We start from the raw sequence: 22,824 nt of genomic DNA on the forward strand, positions 1-22,824 counted from the left end.
CCTGCTGAAACAGTAACAACCTGTCCTGGTTTGATGAAGCCACTTCTAAGCTGGAACATTTACTGAAGCAAAAAAATTCAGTAAAAGGAAAAGTGGCTTCATCCTGGCTCAACCCAGGACACAGCCAAACAGGAGATTGGAGTTTGACTCTTCTCAAGTCCTGAACTTTGTGAGTCATTTACTCTGATTAAAACCAACACAACCATTGCTGCTGTGAGCAGGGGTCCAGCTGCAGGCCCAGGGTGCAAGGATGCTGAGAAGAAAGAGTAACTTCTGTGGGAGTAACTGATATAACTGCAAACACAGACAAGCTTTGCAGCTCAGAGCCCCTTCATCAGGCTGAAATTCCACAGCCTTTTCTAATTTTATGGGGTGAAAACATCACAGATGATGCTAAATAAGTAGAAGGCAAAGAGTCGTATTTCTAAACAAGTGGACAACTCATCAGGTGTTTGTTTGTTTGTTTCCAAGGTTGCAGTCCTGCTCCAAGCCAGAGGTGTTCATATCCTTCCTCTGGAGTCTCTAGGCACATTCTTTACCCATAGGAGGGGATGATGACAGTGGTGAACTTCTGTGAAGTGCTTGAGACAACCCATGTAAACATGCCCTGGGAGCAGGATGTCTGGTGCTATTATTAGTATTTCATAAACTCAATATTTCTCCATCCCATCACTCCAGACATGCCAGTCACCTTTTCTGAAGGGATCTGCTCTTGCCTCCTGAGACCATCACCTATTCTCACATTTTTGCTTCCACCACATCTCACATCAAAGGATGACACAGTGTGGGAAAAGCACCCACCTGCTTTAGGTTGTCCTCATCACCTGATGGATGGTTTCACTCCTGTCCACTTATTCTTCTATTTGAGGAACAGTGAATATTGGTTCTCTCTTCATTAAACCTTCCACTTTACACATGATTAGACATCTAGCACCTTGGCTGAGCTTTCACTTTCTGTCTCCTTTGTTTCTGGATAGATTTGTTCCATAATTTATTAGCCTTAGTGTCCTCCAGGGTGTATTTTCCACTTCTATCATCTCTTTTTTTGAAACACAGAAATGCACAAGGGGTTCACCCTGAGGTTTATGCAGCAACGTGATTGTATTTTACATTTTGATGTAAAACTGTTTTTTGTGACTATGAAACTGTACCTTGTGATTAGTTTTACACAGCTGATTCCTTCCTAATAATTCCCAGTGCTGAGGCAGCCCTCTGGGCTGAGCACTCAGCCAATGTTGTATTTGTCTTTAACACAGAATATGTGGTGATGAGATAGATGGCAGCACGATGACCATCCAGAAAGCCATCCAATTTCTGTGCTCTTCTGATGACAAACACCAGGCCATGGGTGCTTACTACCTCCAGCACACCTGCTTCCAGGATGAGTCTGCCAAGCAAGAGGTGAGCCAAATCCTTTAGAGCTGGATGTGCTGGCACATGAAATGGATGGAACTGGTTTTCCTCAATACCAAGGGTCCATTGGTCACCTTAATTTTCATGATGGAGCTTTTATACCTCATTAGTCACATCAAGAAGATAATTAAGTAGATTTTCCAACTATTTGTGGCCACTTTCTCTTAATAGCAGTCAGTCAAGATTTTAACACAGGGGAACAGTTACCAGGCAGCAGAGGAGACCGTGTCCACATCATCACCACAAGCTGCTGTGACAGAGATTGGCAGGTTTTGGTGATAAGGGAGCAGCCACCCAGACACAGTGTCCTCATCTGGTTCCATCTGGATCCTTTGCTATCTCAGCTGCAGTGTCAGAGCCACACAAACTACCCTAAATCCCACTCTGACCTTCACTGTGCATTGCTCAGTGACATTTTCAGCCATTTTCAGCCCTCTGAGCCAAGGGGTTAATTAGTGATCATGTATCCTAGAATTATAGAATCAAGAATGGTTTGATTTGGAAGGGACCTTAAAGGTGATCTAGTTTCAGCCCCCCTGCCATGGGACACCTCCTACTACAAAGCTATTTGATCAAACAAAAACCCTTCTTGTAGCACAGATTATTTTTCTTGTGCACTTAGTCTCCTGGCACTGAATTTATGCCAACATGCAGCCAAGGGGCAGTCTCCAGGATGGATCTGCTGTAGCAAGACTATCACCAAACTTTCTCCCCACCCTGGCACGTCTGTAGTCCTGCAAACACAGGTTTATCAAGATGCCATCCCTAGGGAGGTGGTTTTCCATTTGCCAGCAGTTGAGCAGGACATGGTGGTCCAGTGTGGTGATGTCCCCCTGTGCCCTGGCTGCACCAAGGGCAGGTACCCCAACCCACTTTACAGCCACTAATTGTGGGGTGGCCACACCCTTTGTTACAGTTGAAAACACACTCTGAGCACTGGCTTGTCCCACTGCTTCCCAGAAAGATGTGTCAGAGCAGGTCTGTGAGTCATCCCAGCACATGCTTGTTTTCTTTCCCCTCTGAAGGTGCTCATTCATTCTCTTGTCAGCAAATCCCCAGGGGCTGGTCTGTGCCAGGAGGGGTTCCATGCAGGATCATGTCCCCAGGAAACAACATCCTACTATGGGGTCTCATCCTTTTGGAGAGCTCAGCTGGAAGGATTTTTCTCCAGACCCCCCAGCATGTGTGTGGTGTCCTGTGTTCATCCCCCTTTCCCCTGCTGCCCAGTATGGGACAGAACTGCTTCTGGCTGACCTTAAAGGTGTTTACACTCTACCATGACCATCTCTCTAAGCTCAGCCTATGATATCAGGATGCAGATAAATTACCACACCAGGTCATTACATGGCTATAAATGGTCTCTACAGATAGGCAGAGCAACATTTCCACCTGGTGCAAGGGGATGGAGGTAGGTGAAAGTTTGTGGGAGCAAGCACATCTGCATCAGCAAAGCACTCACTTTGTGGCCATTACTCACAGAAATCTAGAACTGAAACTCCAACCTCAACACCAGCACCTTTGTTCTCATGCCCTGTGGCCCAAACCAGACATTCCATGTCCAAGCTCTGGCCGTGCTGCACTCGAGTTCTGCTCGCCCTGCTCCTCTGGGGACCTGCCGTGCTGGCTCCTTCCCTTGCCCTGCCAGTTGCAGCTGTCCCAGTGGTAGGAATGCTCTGCACACCGTGCTGATGGCCTCGTGTCTTTCCAGGTCTATCGGCTGGGGGGCATTGCCAAGCTGGTGGAGCTGCTCCGCAGCACCAACCAGAACGTGCAGCGCGCGGCGGCCGGAGCCCTCCGGAACCTGGTCTTCAAGAATCCAACCAACAAGATAGAAACCCGGCGGCAGAATGGGATAAGGGAGTGTGTGAGCCTCCTCAGGAGGACAGGGAACACTGAAATTCAGAAGCAACTGACAGGTACACAGCTCACTGCTCAGCCCTCAGCGAGGACCTTGCTCCTCCCTGCCCGTGGTCCTGGTTTCCCGGTAGCCACGGTGCTGCCATAGCACAGACAGGAGGTTTTATGCCCCTGTTGCACCAAATGCCAACTTAAAACAGAAGGCAGAGGAGGTCATGGCCCTTCAATGTCCCTCCCATAAGGGTTCCTCATATCAGGAGAGTCCGCTGAGGAAGCCTCTGCCCCAGGTTGCCCCCCACAGCTCTGGTCACCCTGCCATTCCCCTGCTTCCCTGCACCCCTGGCCCCTGTGCTGTTTCCAGGGAAAGCCAAGGGTGCTTGCAATCCCAGTGTGGTTGGGCAGGTTATCTCCTGGGTGTCCCACCTTTTCTTGAAGGATTCACATGAGTGTGAGTTCTCCTCAGCTGTGACTGAGGCCTTGTGTGCAAGCCTTTATGAGATCCCTGGAGAGATCCTTCCCTGTGCAACTTAATGGCAATAAACACTGATTCTGGGAGGACGTTTGGATGCCCACCTCTGCATGATGCCCACCCCTGCGTGATGCCCACCCCTGCGTGATGCCCACCTCTGCATGATGCCCACCCCTGCATGATGCCCACCCCTGCATGATGCCATGCTCCTGGTGCCCATCCTGCCCGTCTCCCATAGGGGCAGACAGAGTCTAGGTCTTAGGGCAGCCTAGTTCAAAGAGGGATGGAGTGAAGAAGGGCTTTGTTGCTGGAAATCCCTCTAACTCTACAAAGTTTCTAATGCACGTTGACCCTCTGCTTGACCTTGAGCTTGTTTCCCACCTCCTCTCTAGGACTGCTCTGGAACCTCTCCTCCACTGATGAATTAAAAGAAGAGTTGATACAGGAGGCCCTCCCCGTCTTGACAGACTGTGTTATCATCCCATTCTCTGGCTGGTCTGATGGCAGCTGCAACAGGACAAGAGAAATCATTGACCCAGAAGTATTCTTCAATGCTACAGGTTGTCTGAGGTGAGTCAACAAGCAGGGACTCCCTGCAGCTTCTAGCAAGAGCTGGAACTGGCTAAATCCTCTCACAGTGAGCTAAGGACACACTCTCTGAAGTTGTGTTAATAAAAAATTCTCCCGGAGGAAGTTTCCCTCACTAAGAGTAGGAAAAAAAAACCTTAAATGTGAAATAGGTTTTCTAGTAGCTCTTTTTTTTTTAAAGAAGTTTGTTCTTGCTGTCTCTGCTTGGAAAGTGGAAGTTGCTTTGTCACAGGAGGGCTGCAATACTGCAGCCTGGCTGTTCAGCTCAGCCCAGAAAACTTAACATCTTTTCCCTTTGACTTTTTGAGGCTTCCAGAGACAATTCTGGTTGCTAGAAGACAAACTGGTTTGGGTTTTATGTGGCAAAAGGACAGAATTCTCAATGTGGGGAAAACAAGCATTTTCCCACTGGATTTAACAACAGTTTAGTCCAGAGCAGTCCCATTGGATTTTTTCCTGGCTCACTTCTTCAGATGTGTCATCTCCAAAGCAGGAGGTGCAGAATGAACCCAGAGGATTTATTTTTTTCCCGGGAACGCCAGAGCCCTTTCGCAGAGGATCTTCGCCCTGACTTGCTGCTTCTCCTACCACCCTCCTCTACTTGGATGCAAGCTCCTCGTCTCATTGGGAACAAGTTGTGGGGGGGGGGGGAAATGAAACCTACCCTGTATAATTAGGTACTTTCATCAACTGCAGCTCTCCCCGAGGGAGCGCGGGGCGACCGCGCCCTTCCCGGCCGGGCAGCCGGCAGGAGCTGGAGCTGCTTATGAAACCAGTGAGAGAGCACAGCACAGGGGCCTTCTGAGATGTGATACCATCATTTTCTGTGGCTGGGAACTGTGTCTGGCAGCTCCTTTCCTTGTCTTGGAAGGCACCTTCCCCCTGCAGTCACAGCTGGGTGTGAGGTGCCCCCACTGCTAAGACCATCTCAACCCACCGATGCCACAGAACGGCCCATTCAGATGAGGGACAGGTGATGCTGCCCTCCTTCTGCATGGCTTGGGAGAGGAGCTTTCCGTGGAGTTGAACTCAAGGCAGACTCCATCTTGAGCCTTGTCACAATTTGGGGCAGTGATGTCTGACATCCCCAGGGAGGAACCCCAGACGAAGGTCGATCAGGGAGCTCGGAAGGTTGGGGAGTGAACCGAGTCAGGAGAGCAGGGCAGTTGGGTCCAGAGCCCCTGCTCTGAGGGGGCAGCTGGGATTGCTCTGACTCACTGCCCTGCCACTTCATAACGCAGGGATGAGAACAGCCTTGGGTTTGCCCTGGGCTCGAGCCATTGCTGCTCAAGCATTTCTGGATTGCAGATGAATTCATGCTAATGAGGAGGCTGCAAATCACAGTGAACATCAAATCCAGTTCTGGAACGCCTGGAGTGAATATCTCACAACAACTGCCAACCTCTCTTTGTTTTTCATTTGCAAGCTACAAGGCAATAAAACGGGGAAGAAAAAAACAACCAAACCCCCCCCCAAAACCCACAACAAAACAACGAAAAAAATCATTTCCTATTACTGGAAAAACTCCCTGGTCCTGGCAGCAAGCAGTGCTCAGAATACATGACATTCCAAACTGAGCAGTCTGTCTGGTCAGAGAGATTGCTGCTCTGCAGCATCTCTGCCCCCAGTTACCACACACATTTTGCTGCTGACCCTGTGCAGCTCCATGCCCAACAGCACTCACAACTTCCTGATTTTCACAGTAATCCCAGCTGGTCTTTTTTCAGTCTTCCCTTTGGAAACACTTCCAAGCAGCTGATGAGTCTGTGTGTGTCACATGTGTAGCCTCTAAGGCAAAATATCACTGAGAGTTATTCTCACTAGGAGGGTGTTTTCTAGGCAGAGCTCCTTAACGGGCCTGGACCAAAGCAGTCCTGAAGAGCAAGGAGAGAGCTGTGCACCAGCACAGTCCTCCAGAAGGCCTCCACATAAGAGCAGTCCACCAGCCTTGCTGAACCTACAAAAATATCCTTAAACTAAAGTCACAGCCAGAACCAAGCCCACAGAGACTAGTAAGTGAGCCCAACTAATTCTCCCTCCTCCCTCTCTCCTGACATGCTCTGCAATGGCCTCCTTCAGGAACTTGAGTTCTGCAGACATGGGGCGCCAGACCATGAGGAATTACCCGGGATTGATCGATTCTGTCATGACCTACACCCAGAACTGCGTGGCCTCCAACCGACCTGATGACAAGGTACCAGATCCTGGGATCACAGAATGGTTTGGGTTGGAAGGGACCTTAGGGATCACCCAGTCCCAGCCTTCCTGACATAGGTAGGGTCACCTCCCACTAGACCAGGTTGCTCCAAGCCCCATCCAACCTGCCCTTCAACACTGCCAGGGATGGGGCAGCCACAGCTTCCCTGGGCAACCTGGGCCAAGGTCTCACCACCCTCACAGCAAAGAATTCCCTCCTAATTTCTAACTTTAATCTACCCCTGATGCTCAGCCTGAGCTGTTTGATAGAGTTCAGCCCCGTAGTTAATAATTGCAACTTTGGGAAAGGCTCAAAATCCCTTTCAAACAAACAGAAGAGGGGACTGGACTCTCTGTGGCTTCTCCTTCCAAATCCCAGTGTGATCTGTTGTAAGATTGCAAATCCTCTGTGCTCTGGGCCTGAAGTAGAGCGGTGGGTTTTACAATTTCCTTTGGCCAAACACAGACACACAGCAAAATATTTCAGCTTCTGAGCCCCCAATATGCTTTCCTTCCTTCCCCTCCCACCTTGAGACCCTTCTGGCAGCTTAATCTCCATTTCCAGGAGCTGGCCTCTTTCCATCAGTCCCCCAAATGTAACTCTGCTCTGTGTAAAGAGCACTTTCCTTGGCCTAATTAGCTTTTACAGCCACATTTTTAGGAGTTCAACTCCTGTGATAGTAGCCAGACAACCTGAAGTCCTCAGTGCCCAACAAAATCAAAATTATTTCAAATCAGTTCAGGATTAAGCAAATCCTCTTTTGAGAATGGCTTTTGCAAGAAGACCAGTTTCTGAGCACATGTTGAACAGAGCTCTTCAGAAATATAAGCACATGTTTTGGGGTTGGTTACAGGTATCTCTTAGAAATTCCCCCTTGCTTTTTATATTGGGCATTCTGACATCCAGGAGGCTTAAAAGCTTGATTGTGGTAAAAAACATCCCCTAATCCATAGCTGTGACTTGCACAAAGTCATTGGAAGTTGACTAAGGCAAGAAAGAATTTCAGGATTTGGCATTTGAGAGTGGGCAGTTGGATGGAACCACCCTCTGCACTCCTGCTCTCTTTTCCTGTTAACCATCTTGGCTGTGGCAGTGGGGCCTGATAAGCTTCACTCGGTCAGTTCACTGAGATTCATGGTACAGCACTTGGGCTGTGTGGCCTTCACTTGTGTCTACTCTGCCTCCTTCTTCCTTCCCATCCATTGCTACCTTAATCAGGGTCATAGAATCATCATAGGATCATGGGTTAGTTTGGGCTGGAAGGGATCACCCAGTCCAGCCTCCTGCCATGGGCAGGGACACCTCCCACTAGATCAGGTTGCTCCAAGCCCCATCCAGCCTGGCCTTGAACACTTCCAGGAGGGCACATCCAGAGTTCTCTGGGAAACCTGGGCCAGGATCAGGAGCATAAACAATGTAACTGCTGGGAAAAAAAAAAAAAAAGCTAATTACTGCATGCTGTGAGACCTCTCTCTCTAGCTGTAGCAAAAGCTGGTCTGTGTTTTTCTGCCTAATTTGATGCTTGCATTTTTATTCTGGTGGTCGTTGCAGTCTGTGGAGAATTGCATCTGCATCCTGCACAACCTCTCCTACCGCCTGGATGCTGAAGTTCCCAACAAATACACCCAACTCAACCACATGGCCCGGAGTGTTTATATGGACAAAACTCTCACAGGCTGTTTCAACAGCAGGAGTGGTAAAATGGAGGTAAGATGTGCCAGAGAGGGCTCGTAAAGGTGATATTCAGCCTCAGGCAGGGGCTGCTAGCAAGGAGCAGGATCTGAGCTTCCAGTTTCTCATATCTTTGTAGAATGATGAGTATGGTGTCCCCCTTCCTGAGGAGGATTTTAAACCCAAAGGACCCAGCTGGCTCTACCACTCTGATGCCATCCGTACCTACCTGTCCCTGATGGACCAGAGCAAGAAGGATGCCACCTTGGAAGCTTGTGCTGGAGCTCTGCAGAACCTCACTGCGAGCAGAGGGCTGGTAAGTGCTCCTGTCCCATCCAAAAAAGTGTGGTCAAAAGTGTCAGCAGCTTATAATAATCAGAAGGGAAAAGGGCCTCCTTCCACCTCAGGGGATGATTGCAAGTCTTTCCACAGTGGAAGTTCCAGCTGAGGTCTTTGTTAACAGGGGTCTCATGGGGGGTTTTAATCAGCATCCCAAGGTTTTATCCCAGATCCATACACCTCCTATGGGCTTCTCTAGGTAGGTCCTGTCACCAGCATGTACTGGTGCTGGAGGCCTCCCCCAGGACACCACTGAGGATGTGCCCAGATGTGCACATGTGGACAGATGTCATTAAGGCAGCGACGTGCCTGCGCCATCCCCTGCCCGTGTTTTTCCAGTAGGAGGTGGCTCTAATAACAGGGTGGGTTGTGCTGTGGGTTGTGGCTTGTCCTCACATCAGAACTGCTTGTAAAATAGCTCTGGTAGGTGTCCTCACCCACTGGTGTGGGAGCATGGAGGTGACACGGGCTGCGTGGCGCTGCAGGAGGCAGAGCAGAGCAGGGGCCACGCCAGCCCTGCCGTGCCCCATGTCACTGCTGTGGGCCTGTCCCCACAGGCTGCCTTCACGTGGACAGACCTCGACTTGTCTGTTTGTGTCAAACTTCATCAATTCCAATTTAAAGATAAAGAGATAATGGTTCCATACGTAGGAGAGGCGTGTCACGTGTGCACGTTCCACCCAGAAACACCAAGTGACTCACAAGTGGAGCCTCTGCTGCTGGGACAGCCTTAACCTGCCAGCTCAGAGCTCCTGGCAGCTTCTGCTGCAAGTCTTCCAGTGTCTCCCTTTGCTTTAGGGTGGGGGAACACAATTGTAATATGCCTTTACTCAAGAGAGTATCTTGGTGATTGCACTAATTCTTGTCTCTTTCATTAATGGCCAAGTGCATAAATGGTTAAAAAACTGGGAAAACATCCATCAGAAGGATAAAGGGGCCTGCAGGAAAGCTGGGGAGAGACTTTGTACAAGGGTTTGTACTGAGAGGACAAGGGTGAATGGATTAAAGCTGAAAGAGGGAGATTGAGGTTGGAGATGAGGAGGGAATTCTTTGGTGTGAGGGTGGTGAGAGCCTGGCCCAGGTTGCCCAGGGAAGCTGTGGCTGCCCCATCCCTAGCAGTGTTGAAGGGCAGGTTGGATGGGGCTTGGAGCAACCTGGGCTGGTGGGAGGTGTCCCTGCCCATGCAGGGGCTGTAACTGGGTGATCTTTAAGGTCCCTTCCAACCCAAACCATTCTATGAGTCTATGATTCTATGAAATACTTCGGGAACCTTTTTTTTTTTTTTTAATTGCAGTTTAACCAAGCCCTGGCACTGATGAAGTGCAGAAAGGCTGTTACAGTGTCAGCAGAGCTGATAAGAGCAGGGGTTGAACCTGTGTGCTCCCTGGAAGGGAAAAGGCTTTCAGCAATCAAGTTAATTACACAAGAATGTCTTTTGGGCAGTGAAGAAGAAAACAAACAAACCAAAACCAGCTCTGACAGTCTTGAAGTAACTTATTTCAGCCTTCAGAAGGGAATGGCTGGAATTTGCTTGGATGTGCAGAAGTGTCTTTTCCTTCTAAGGGTCTTATTCCAGCTCAGAGCAGGAGCTGGGTGGGTTTTGCTGTCAAGGGGGACAAGCTTATAAAGCTTAGAACTCTTTACTTTATAGAGGAGGATGCTGAATCTCTCCTCAGATTCAGCTTTTCACATCCCCTTCCTGCTGGTGTGGATCTGTAAGGTGGCACATGTACCTCCTGGAGCATGGGAGGGAAACTGGGTCTCAGCCCCCTGGGAGAGTTGCCTTCCAGCCCAGTCTCCCCATCCCCATGTCACTGTTGGAGAACATGTGTCACTGATGGTGCCACAACCTTCAGCAACCTTTCTGGTGGGGCAGTTCAGCTTCAACTCCACCAACAAGAGGGCAATATAGCAAGGGTATGTGATTCAATGTCCATGAATATATGCCTGCCTTGGCTGTAGCCTGACATAAGCAAACATGAGATCAGGATCCAAGATGAGTATTTTTGGTTTTCAGCTTGTTTTTTAAAGGTATCATTAGCTCTTCCTATTGTGAAGCAGCTGATTACTTGTGGCATGGCAGGGAGCTGCAAGGGCACAGGACAAGGGCAACATGGACATGAAAGTAAAACTTCTCCAGCTTATGGAAATGTCAGTTGTGTGAGCAACTGTCCTTCCTCAGGCTCCAGAAAGAGAACAGAAGTCCCAGCTGTATCAGAGAGGATGAGGCTGCCTTCACAAAAGCCTGCAGAGACGAGGGGTAAATGGGATGTTGGTAGCAGAAGTTATTCTACAGGTGCTTATTTTATAGTTTGCCTGGCCTTGTACCTCATTCCAGTTATGTCCTCCTGGCATTAGAAGTTATGAGACATCTCTGCTCTTCCTCCTAGATGTCCAATGCAATGAGCCAACTGATTGGTCTGAAGGAGAAGGGGCTGCCCCGCATCGCCCGGCTCCTCCAGTCCAACAGCTCCGACGTTGTTCGCTCGGGGGCTTCTCTGCTGAGTAACATGTCCCGGCACCCTGTTCTCCACAAAACCATGGGTAAGGCATTTTCACCACTGGGGATTCCAGGACAATTGTTTCTAACTCTCTCCTCTGTGCCCACCTCACTTTGTAAACACTGTAGTAGGGTTTGCCCAGAAACTGGCCAAAGCAGTGTGGTTTCCTCTGGCCAAAAGGACTATCAGGTGTGGAGGGGCTGCTTACAAGGGCATGTAGCAGTAGGATGAGGGGCAATGGCCTTAAACCAGAGCAGGGTAGATGCTGATGGGATATCAGGAAGAAGCTCTTTAGTATGAGGGTGGTGAAGCACTGGAACAGGTTGCCCAGAGAGGTGGTGGAGGCTTCATCCCTGGAGACATTCAAGGTCAGGCTTGATGATGCTCTGAGCAACCTGATCTAGTTTAAAGGGTCCCTGTGCACTGTAGGGGGGGCTGAACTGGATGGGCTTTAAAGGTCCCTTCCAACCCCACACATTCTATGGTTCTGTGATCTGCAGGCTTCATTAACAGAAGGTGTGCAATCTCAAAGCCTCTACAAGCATGAGGTCTGCTTTGCAGAGAATGACAGATCTGCAGGATCATGAGGGTGTTTAGGAAAATGAGATGGGCTTGACCAATATCATGCCCTTCCAGAGACTTGCAGCACACATTCTGTCTCTGAAAATCAAGTGATGACTATTAGATGATCCAAGGGCTGGAGCAGCTCTGCTCTGGAGCCAGGCTGGGAGAGTTGGGGTGTTCAGCCTGGAGAAGAGAAGGTTCCAGGGAGACCTTAGAGCAGCTTCCAGTGCCTGAAGGGGCTCCAGGAAAGCTGGGGAGGGACTTGGGACAAGGGCAGGGAGGGATGGGATGAGGGGGATGGATGAAAAGTGGAAGAGGAAGATTGAGGTTGGAGATGAGGAGGGAATTGTTTGGTGTGAGGGTGGTGAGAGCCTGGCCCAGGTTGCCCAGGGAAGCTGTGGCTGCCCCATCCCTGGCAGTGTTGAAGGGCAGGTTGGATGGGGCTTGGAGCAACCTGGGCTGGTGGGAGGTGTCCCTGCCCATGCAGGGGGTTGGATCTAGATGATCTTTAAGGTCCCTTCTAAGCCAAACCATTCCATGATTCTATGATTCTAGGATGCCATTACTGTCCAACATTATTAGTGTCACATTCCAGAGATAACTCTGCTGCTTGCATTGTTAACACAAACAGTATCGTTCACTTGTGCCAGGTTTTCTTTAAATGTTGATTGGAACATTCCACCTCTTTAGCTCACCAGGTGCTCCCAGATGTATCACGTCTCCTGTCATTCCAGTCTGGAAGTACTAACAGCTATGGGGAGATCATGACATCAGCTTGTTACACTCTGAGGAACCTCATCATGTCCAACCCACACCTGGGAAAGTCTTACTTGACAAGCAACATGCTAAATAATGTAGTAAGCCTGTGCCGAAATGGGTGAGTTTGGGGCAGACGGTGTGGAGAGGGTTGTGCAGATATTTTTGAGGCTGGGTGCTTTGTGCAGAGCCAGATTAACCCCAGAGCCTCCCTGATGCCTTCAGAGCCACAGTGAAAGGACAACAAAGCACAGAAGAGGAGGCTGAGGGGTGACCTCATATCAGTCTGTGGTTCCTCAGGAGGGAAGAGATGGGGCAGGTCCTGATGTCTTCACTCCTGTGACCAGTGACAGGACTGGGGGGAATGGGAGAAGCTGAATCAGGGGAGGTTTAGGTTGGGTATCAGCAAAAGGTTTTCCCCCAGAGGGTGGTTGAGCACAGGAACCAGCTCCCCAGGCAGTGGTCACAGCACCAACCTGCCTGAGTTCAGGAGTGTTTGGATGATGCTCTCAGGCACTTGATGTGATTCTTGGGGTGCCCTACACAGGGACAGGAGTTGGACTCATGGTCCTGATGGGTCCCTTCCAACTCAGCATCTCCTATGATTCTGTGATTCCTTCCCTGTGCTTGTAAATTGAGAGAGATGAAAAAAATTCAAACATTGGTAGACATGAATTCTCAGCACTGGATTCTTGGGATGAGCCCTGGTGGGATTTGTAAAGGGGCCTCAGGGAATTTGGTAGTTGAATATTAAGGAATCCTAAAAAGAACTGAAGGACCAACATCTTAAACCCTGTTAAAAATTCCAGCCCCCAAACCAGGGGATGTCAGGCCACAGCCCAACTCCCTCACACCAGAGCTTCCCAATCCCAGCTTCCCACAAACCTTCCCATGAAGGTCAGGTCTGAGCTGCAGGCACCACTGATGCCCTGGGAGGCTGCTCAGCTCTCATGTTCCCCTTTGTTCATCTTATTTTTGGAATATCCACCTCAAGTGGCAAAGATATAGTTTTGATGAACTGTGTTTATATGAATTTATTTTTTTTAAATCAGTACCTCCCCTGGTCTCCTCACATGTATTTTAGAACAACTGAGCAACCCCAATGTATTTTACAACTTTTTCTTTTAGGATTTGGTTGGAGTTTTGGGGGTAGGAATTCTGTCCTGCTTGTTGCCCATACTCCCTCCAGCCCTGTGCAGAAGCTGGTCACCCCTTGCCAAACTATATTGTCATGTCTGGCCAGAATGGTGTTAAACTTGGTGTTCTTGGACCATGTATTCTCCTCCCTGGACTCTCATTTGTCCTACCATCTGTTTTTTTTTTTAAAGTACCTTATACAGGTAACATATTGGTTTCTGTTATGAAAAGACTTTCACATGCCTTCTCCATCATCCCTCAATAGAAAGCTGGGGAGGGACTTTTTAGGAGGGCTTGTAGTGAGAGGGGTAGTGGATTAAAAATGGAAGAGGGGAGATTTAGGTTAGACATCAGGAGGAAATTCTTCTCTATGAGAGGAGTGAGACACTGGAACAGGTTGCCCAGGGAAAGTGAGAAAGGCCCATCCCTGGAAATGTTCAAGGGCAGGTTAGATCTGCAACCTGGGCTGGTGGGAGGTGTCCCTGCCCATGCAGGGGGTTGGAACTGGATGATCTTTAAAGTCCCTTCCAGTCGAAACCATTCCATGATTCTATGATCAGTAGCAGAGACTCTCAGTCCTCAGAAGTGACCTTCTTGTTTAGTTTGAACCTCAGCCAAAGAACCTCAGTCATTTTGCTGCTTCCACTCTATGAGCCCAATTGCCATGAAACCCAGCCCTCTCCTAAGCCTTCACTGTTTTGAATGGCATTAACTTCTTCTGCCTAAAGTCCTTCTTTGGATCCCTCTGACCTGTCGTCAGCTCATTTCCCACGTCAGCAAAGTGTTGCATAACTGGGCTGTGTGTGCCCTGATTGTCTGTGACTGCTCTGTGAGATGAGCTTTGTTTGCAGTGACTCACTCAGCTGTGAGGAGTTACCAAACTCTGCTGATGTCTTCAGTATGTTCCTCCTGCCTTTATCAGGAATTCTGTCTGAGAAACTCCCCAGTTCTTAAACTGTCCATGACTCGAATTTTTCCTTTTCCTCCTTTATTAATTTCTGTCCCCAAAGCTTTTTGTGCTGTTCAGCTCTCCTGAACAAATGACATTTCACACCCAGGACCAATCTCCCTTATTCAAGCTGTGTCATTTCAGCCTGTTCCCACAAAGCAGAGGTGACAGATCTTCCCTTTAGTGACTTGGACACCTGGTTCACATGTTAGTGAACTTTTCCCACTTCCCTCTAGAGCCTGGAAGAAGAACAAGGAATTTGAAGGTGGGACTTGTCTAGTGCTCCATCAGCAGGAGCCTCATACACTAGATCCAGCAGCTCTGCTGGGGGTTGCTGCCTGGGTTGGATGCAGACCCAATGCCCAAACTTTGTATTAACATTTAAGAAAGAGCTTCCAGGTGACAGACAAACAAGTTACAGATATTTTTGTTCCTCGTGCTCTTCTCGAAGGTCAAGCAGCACCTCAGAGCTGAGGCTGCCTTTTCTGGGTGTTACTTGTAGCTGTTTTCTGAGTGCAAGGCATCAAGAGTTCAGCAGTTTATCTGATAGCTGTGGTTTCTTCTCCTTCCTGGAGCACCCCAATTAAATAATTGTCTCCACCTCGTGCATATATCCCCATCTGTGACATGAGCTTCCTAGTGATTATTGATGTTCATGCACCATATGTAGTTTTTTGCCAAAATATTGAATATTACCTTCTTTTTTCAGTTTTTTGAGAAGCCTGGTGCCCTTTCCAGCTTTCTTCTCCAACTCCCTGAAAAATATTCCTCTGCTCATTTTCAAATTACACTCATTTCACTGATAAAATTATCATTTTCCTCAATAATTCTACTGACTGCACTAAGAACTTCTCTTCAAAATCTCTTTCAGTAATTTCAGCAGAAGAGATTTGCAGTTTGTCTCACAAATGCTTTATCACTGATATTTTTTTTCCATTCCTCTTTTTTTCATTCACTTTTCAGACTTTTTTTCTTACACAATTTAATTTTGGTTTAATTCTGCCACAACATTTTACCTAAATTAATCTTTCAAGCCACTTAGGTCTTTCCTTGCTTCTTTTCTGCAGAAAAGTGGTGTTCTCATTCCAAATGCCCATTTCTTCCAGAGGTTGCCCCTTGATTTCAGCTTTAATGACATGGCCTTTCTTCCAGGAATTCCTTGGCATCTCCTATGACACACAGAAAGATTCTTCATGTCCTTCTGATAATGTTCTTGCTTGTGTTTTGTTGAGTCAATGATTTGTTGGACAACTGCTTCTCCATCTTCCTTGTCTTCCCACAAGTTTTTACAAATAATTCTATTACTCAAAGCAAGACTGTCCTGACAATCAGCTTTGGTTTCCAGGCAATTTGTTTTTAAGGAAGTTCCCCCCCCAAATCAGCTGTTTTTCATATTCTGCTCCATGTTCCACACCTTCTGTAGCCACACACTGTTCCCAGCACCTTTGTTCAGGAAATGCTGCTTCCCATCCTGAGGTTGTCACAGCCCCATCAGTTCATGCTCCATCTGATACCCAGACTGTGGCAGTAGATGCTGTGTGACATGGAGGCAGTGTCAGTCCTTCAGAAGGGACACATTCTTTTGTCTAAAGTTGGAAGTGGCTCAGATACCAGCTGCTGCTACTTCTGGTTTGAAAAGAAAAATTCTTTTGAAGTCTGCTCTGAAATCATAATGGCAAAAATCAGTATTTGGCATCAGCAGGAGCTAATTGGTTTTGGTTTTTGTTTTTTTTTTTTAAGATAATTAACTTCAAAGGAGAGAAAGAGAGTTGAGGTGTTCAGCCTGCAGAAGAGAAGGCTCCAGGGAGACCTTAGAGCAGCTTCCAGTGCCTGAAGGGGCTCCAGGAAAGCTGGGGAGGGGCTTTTCATCAGAGAAGACAGTGACAGGACCAGGGGTGATGGTTTTAAACTGAGAGAGAGGAGATTTAGGTGAGATATTAGGAAGAAATTCTTCACTCTGAGGGTGGTGAGGAACTGGGATGGGTTGCCCAGGGAGGTTGTTGATGCCCCATCCCTGGAGGGTTTTGAGGTTGTCACAGCCCCATCAGTTCATGCTCCATCAGATACCCAGACTGTGGCAGTAGATGCTGTGTGACATGGAGGCAGTGTCAGTCCTTCAGAAGGGACACATTCTTTTGTCTAAAGTTGGAAGTGGCTCAGATACCAGCTGCTGCTACTTCTGGTTTGAAAAGAAAAATTCTTTTGAAGTCTGCTCTGAAATCATAATGGCAAAAATCAGTATTTGGCATCAGCAGGAGCTAATTGGTTTTTATTTTATTTTTTTTTTTTTTTAAGATAATTAACTTCAAAGGAGAGAAAGAGAGTTGGGGTGTTCAGCCTGCAGAAGAGAAGGCTCCAGGGAGACCTTAGAGCAGCTTCCAGTGCCTGAAGGGGCTCCAGGAAAGCTGGGGAGGGGCTTTTCATCAGAGAAGACAGTGACAGGACCAGGGGTGATGGTTTTAAACTGAGAGAGAGGAGATTTAGGTGAGATATTAGGAAGAAATTCTTCACTCTGAGGGTGGTGAGGAACTGGGATGGGTTGCCCAGGGAGGTTGTTGATGCCCCATCCCTGGAGGGTTTTAAGGCCAGGTTGGTTGAGGTTTTGTGCAGCTTGGTCTGGTGGTTCCCTGCTCATGGCAGGGGATTGGAACTGGATGATCTTTAAAGTCCCTTCCAACCTGAATGGTTCTATCATTCTATGATTCTATGAAACAACCATTCTTGAAAAAGACTGTCAAACCATGCACTGACCATCATAGATACCTCTGGGTTTATTGTTTTTCATGGCTTTTCAGCCACAAACAATTTTTCAGGCATAGATTTTTTTTAAACACAGTCACTCTGGTGGAATGGCATAGGATGGTTACAGCCAGGGAAGTGATTTTAAAATAAAATCTGGTTCTGCTGTACAAAACATTGCTCAAGAACTTCTGAGTGATCCTCCACACAATACAAATGTGACCCATCTGCACAATCCCTTTGGAGTTTATGACCAAGTCAAACTTGTTAATTTCTTTGGTTGCAACTGCTGTGAGAAATACCCTGAAATGTACTGCCTGTGATCACATTCCTGTCCCTCCAGACTCAGAGGATGGTGCTTGAAGCCCCAAGTTATTCCTGATGACCACTCTCAGTCCCATTTCTCATGGTCTGAAGAGGATGAAGAGGGTAGATTTAGATTAGACACGAGGAAGAAATTCTTCACTGTGAGGGTGGTGAGAGCCTGGCCCAGGTTGCCCAGAGAAGCTGTGGCTGCCCCATCCCTGGCAGTGTTGAAGGGCAGGTTGGATGGGGCTTGGAGCAGCCTGGGCTGGTGGGAGGTGTCCCTGCCCATGCAGGGGGTTGGAACCTGATGATCTTTAAGGTCCCTTCCAACCTAAGCCATTCTGGGATGCTATGACTATTCTGAGGGCACAATGCTTTGTGAAGTTGTCACACAGGAGGTGTCCTGACTCTGGTCTCATACCTCTTCCTCCCTCTGGCTGAGACAGGCTGGGGTTGTCACACTGAATTCAGATCTGGAGTCTCCCACAGGCAGGACGAGGTCCAGCAGATCAGGAGCAGCAATAAGAACAAGCAGGGAGGTTTATATCTGGGTTGCTGTATGAAATGTTTCAAATTTATAAAAAGTCCTGCTATGACTCACGGTTTCGGAGTTGTTACGTGAGCAAGTATCTATTAAGTTGTGCTGAGTAAGGACTTTTGGTTGCAGATGTTGTTGCTACAAGTGCTCCTGTCTCCTCTGTGCTCCTCAGGCAGCAGGGAGCCCTCCTGAGTGATCACCCACACTGCCCTACAGATGCCAGGGAAGGGTTGGCACCATTTCCATTCTCTTTCCCTCTCCCAGTTTTCACATTCCAGGAGCACTTATTCAGCTCAGTTGAACACCAAGTTTTCCACTGAAATCCAGCCCTCTTCTTCATTTGTGTTGCTCAGCCTGGAGAAGAGAAGGCTCCAGGGAGACTTTAGAGCAGCTTCCAGTGCCTGAAGGGGCTCCAGGAAAGCTGGAGAGGGACCTGGGACAAGAGCTTGTAGTGAGAGGACAAGGGGGAATGACTGTAAACTGGAAAAGGGGAGATTTAAGTGAGACGTGAGGAGGAAATTCTTCACTATAAGGGTGATGAGACCCTGGCCCAGGTTGCCCAGGGAAGTTGTGGCTGCCCCATCCCTGGCAGTGTTGAAGGGCAGGTTGGATGGGGCTTGGAGCAGCCTGGGCTGGTGGGAGGTGTCCCTGCCCATGCAGGGGGGTTGGATCTAGATGATCTTGAAGGTCCCTTCCAACCCAAACCATTCTGGGATTCTATGGTTCTATGATTTTTCCTGCTCTGAACTCAGGTTGATTTCATGTAACACTGACAGCAGAGACACTTTTACTGACCATCCTCCACCCAGGCTAGCCAGGCTCCCAGCTGGGAATGGGCTTATTTAAAGGCTGTTGGTGAAGTGTGTGGGTTGCTGCTCTCTGGCCCACTGTAATTCACGGGGGTTGCTTTCATCTTCCCAGCTCCTGTCCCAAAGCAGCTGAAGCTGCTCGCCTCCTCCTGACAGACCTGTGGTCCAACAGGGAGCTGCAGAGTGTGCTCAAGCAGGTAAGGAGAACAGTCCTGCTTTTTGGCTGACCAGAGCACCCCTGGTCCTGACTCACCCTCTGAAGTTGTGTTTGCAGGGGCTGTGATTCAGCAGTGGGTCTGGGCAGCAGCTGTGAGGAGCTCGGCAGGACCGTGGTGCTCTCAGCACTCTGGCACCCACCCAAGACCTGAGCAAGAGGCAGGAGTCACAACCACCCCTGCCAGACTGACTTCAGTGACTAAGTGGATGGGGGAGTGGCTGTGTTGGGCAGTTTGCACCCTGGGGGTGATGCTGGTTTAGGTGGCATCTTCCACGATGCTCCTGGGGTCAGTGCTGCCATGGCTGCACAGCACTGCCCTGCACTGGGAACGGGCCAGGACGTGGTTCCATGTTGGCTTGGGAGATTCCCTTTGTTACACTCCATCATGTAGGATCAGCATGTCCCAGCAGATCCCTGGAAAGCCTCCTCCACTCTCTAACCCCCATTTTTTTCTGTGTCCACAACCCTACCCTGTGGTTACATCACCCCCACGCTCAGGGTAATCTTTTAAACCAAGAAGAGGAGTATTTAGGGTTTGTTTTGCTCCCTGCCACAGAAAGGGCTGCAGTGCCCAGGCAGCCAGGGCTGCCAGCTCCCCAGGCTGCCTTTGAACCAGCAGGGTGTTTCCAGCTCCACAGCAGCAGCACCTGCAGAGAGTAAAGGGCCAAATTAAAGAGAAGGAGGAACATCCACAAACAGGAGTACCCTGGGGGCAGGAAGGGAGAGAGCACCTAAATATCATGCTCATGTCAACAGTTAGGGACTTTCTCCAGGGAATCTTGTGGAGCTTTGTGCCAGGCTCTGATCCAGAGCCTCTGCTGGCTTGTTTTGATGTCACTGAGTCACTTCCGTGTTCACACAGATGTTCCTTGCACATCAGGTGGAGTCTGCAGGGATGGATGCATCAGGCATCTCCCTTTGCCATTTTTCCAGGATGAAATATGATTCAGTGAAGCATTAGGTAAAGGTTTTCTCTGGTAAAGCTGGAGAAGTCCAGCTCTTGGTGGATGGAAAGCAATGCAAGAAAGATTAAACCCATCAATAAGGGTGATGGTTCGTGGATCAAAGGCACCCAGAGGGAGGACAGAGGAGCCTGTTAGAGAAGGAAGCAGTTTTTAGACATTAGGAGCAAATTCTTCCCTATGAAGGTTGTGAGACATTGGAACAGGCTGCCCAGGGAAGCTGTGGCTGCCCCATCCCTGGCAGTGTTGAAGGGCAGGTTGGATGGGGTTCTGAGCAACCTGATCTAATGAGAGGTGTCCCTGCCCAGGCAGGGAGTTGGATCTACAAGGCCTTTAAGGTCCCTTCCAACCCTGGTTATTCTATGATTCCATGATTTTTAAGTGAAGGGGGGTGGGAGGCTCTGTCTCACAGCAGCAGGTGGTTATCAGTGTTGGAACAGATATGCACTCATACACATCTGCTCTTTCAGCAAGGGTTTGATAAGAACATGATGGGATCTTTAGCTGGGACGACCTTCAGGACCCTTTCCTCCAGATTTTAGGAGCATCTCCATGGACGTTCAGACTGCAGGTGAGAATGAGACCCTGGCATGGGGGGAGGGCTGGGCTTGGGGGGGCAACCCAGCAGTGCAGCAGCCCCAGGAGAGCTAAAGTCTAACATGGATACGTGAGATTTTTATCCCAAATGTTATCAACCCAAACTTTGGGCAAAGTTTGTTTGGGTCTGAAGTCCAAACCATGTGTGTTAGTGCAGATGTTGGCCCCAGCAAACAGCCATGGGACAGACAAAGCTGCTCAACTTGCCCACACCTCGTGTGTCTTTCTTACTTACTTTGCCAAGCAATAATTCATGAATTACATTTTCCCAAATCCTCTCACCTGGGCCTTTTCAAGGAATCTCTCCTTCCTGAATTTCAAATAATATTATCCAGATAATGTCAGTAGCAAGCAATGAATTCCAGCACACCCTGTGGCATTAACCATCACCCTCAGGGATATTTTGAGCACTTAATAATCTACCTGCAAGGCTCATGTCAAAATGGGGAACTCCATTCTGACATCTGAAAAATCCCAATGGATTTACCAAGTTTGAGAAACCACGGGCAGAATTTTCAGGGCATCATTATGAATTTTATTCAGTGTAAAATGAGGATTGAGTCTGTAAGGCACTTTGGGTTGATAATTCCCACTGAAGGGAAGAGCTCTAAGCAGTTTTGCACTTTCCAAATATCCAGGGATATGAAGGGGATTGAGACCATCCAGAATGAGTTATTTGCCCCCTTCCCTGAGGTGCTCTTTGCAGTCAAACCAAGCACAGTCCTGATGTAAGAGAAAATGGAGCAAAAGCCCATTTCTTTCCTCTGCTCAGACACAAGGTTTCACTTCTTGACCTGTTGGGATGTTTCCACTGAACCTCAAAGAAGAGTGAAAGTCGAGGGGAAAAAGTTATGGGCAGTAGAGAAACTGGGCACAGGCCAAGAGAAAGATTGTAAGTTGGGTTTGAATGTAATGGAAGGATTTCTTGAAGGTTTTAATTATCCAGGATTTTGGTTTGTCTTTGTTTTTTCTCCATTTCAGAATTTGGAATTGGTTCATGTCCAGGAAGAAAACCCTTCCCCACTTACATAGGATGTTAAAGATATAGAGCGTTTCTGAGTTTAACTCGACTGTAAATCAAACTAAACATATGGATTTCATGTGGATGATACTGATATTTTTAAGCATTTTCTTCTTTTTAGGGGCGAGAAGGGACTTTCACTGAGGTTATAGTTTCTTGATGTCAATAATTTTTTATTTTTTGCAAAGAGTGTGTCTGTGTAGCTGGGTGTGTTGCTGGGTGTGTTGCTGGGTGTGCCTGCAGGCAACATACACCTGCACACGTGGTGAGGAGGATCTTCCTACAGGCTCAGTCCCCTGTCTTCCACCCAAAGGTGGGGTGAGTTGTGCAGTTCAACCCCCATGAAGAGTTTTATCCATTTCCACCCAATCCCCACACCCAACACTGCCACACTAAACCCATGCCACAACCTATTTTTACCCACAAGTATAAAAATGGCCATTTTTTCATCGAGTCCCCCCCGTTCCACGTGGCTTTTATGAACAGACACACACACTAATACTCTTCTTTACAAAGTCTGGTAGTTCCAAACGTTTCTGAACATGGGCTTCTTTCCTGCTTATCATTTTTTGTTTGTTTGTTTCTTTCACCAACGAGCTCTTATAGTTATTAGAATTTCTTTCCTGCCATGGGAACTCTTTATCTCAAGAAGCAAATGGATGTCTGCGGATTCTCTCCCGGGTCTCAATAACCCTTCTCTGCAGCTGAATGTGAGGGGACAATGACCACACATCAGCAGAGCACAAACATTCCCGGGTCCCGAACCATTGGGAGCGCCAGAACAACTTGATCTCGTGACTGTACCTGGACAAATGTGGCATTTGAGAAGCTGAGCTGCAGACAGGCAAAGTGGGTTGTTTCCCACCCCTGGGCTGACTGGCTGCCACACGGGACTGAAAAAAAAGTGAGGGATGTGGCCTTTTTAATAATACTTTGTTTTTATTGATCAATGTAAAGAAATAGTATTAATAGGCAAAGGAATGTAAGCACTCATGTGAAGTCAGGTTTAGAAATTTTATTTCTCAGTATCTTTAATTACAAGATCACCCTAAGGCTGTGATAGGAGACTGCTGAGCTCATTTTAGGGCAACCCACTTCTTATGACAGTAACCATGTGATGGAAGAAGCTGATCTTCCTCTCTCCAGAAGGAAAATACCCTCTACCTCTTCCTGGAGGGCATGCAGCTCAGATCT

At 48.2% G+C, this 22,824-nt stretch overlaps 1 protein-coding gene across 1 annotated transcript in view; it reads left to right on the forward strand.

Moving 5' to 3' along the window:
- PKP1 (plakophilin 1) overlaps nucleotides 1-20,554 on the forward strand; it is a 48,292-nt gene extending 27,738 nt beyond the window's left edge. Inside the window, exons 4-13 of the mRNA XM_009994155.1 lie at nucleotides 1,257-1,401; nucleotides 3,122-3,329; nucleotides 4,132-4,309; nucleotides 6,407-6,521; nucleotides 8,076-8,231; nucleotides 8,335-8,511; nucleotides 10,925-11,078; nucleotides 12,290-12,476; nucleotides 18,946-19,030; nucleotides 20,483-20,554. Of these exons, the coding sequence (XP_009992457.1) occupies nucleotides 1,257-1,401; nucleotides 3,122-3,329; nucleotides 4,132-4,309; nucleotides 6,407-6,521; nucleotides 8,076-8,231; nucleotides 8,335-8,511; nucleotides 10,925-11,078; nucleotides 12,290-12,476; nucleotides 18,946-19,030; nucleotides 20,483-20,554 (1,477 nt within the window). The remainder of the gene's footprint in view (nucleotides 1-1,256; nucleotides 1,402-3,121; nucleotides 3,330-4,131; nucleotides 4,310-6,406; nucleotides 6,522-8,075; nucleotides 8,232-8,334; nucleotides 8,512-10,924; nucleotides 11,079-12,289; nucleotides 12,477-18,945; nucleotides 19,031-20,482) is intronic.
- Nucleotides 20,555-22,824: the final 2,270 nt, after the last annotated feature.

Source organism: Chaetura pelagica, unplaced genomic scaffold (assembly GCF_000747805.2).
Source record: "Chaetura pelagica isolate M959 unplaced genomic scaffold, ChaPel_1.0 scaffold470, whole genome shotgun sequence".
NCBI classification, from domain to species: Eukaryota; Metazoa; Chordata; class Aves; order Apodiformes; family Apodidae; genus Chaetura; species Chaetura pelagica.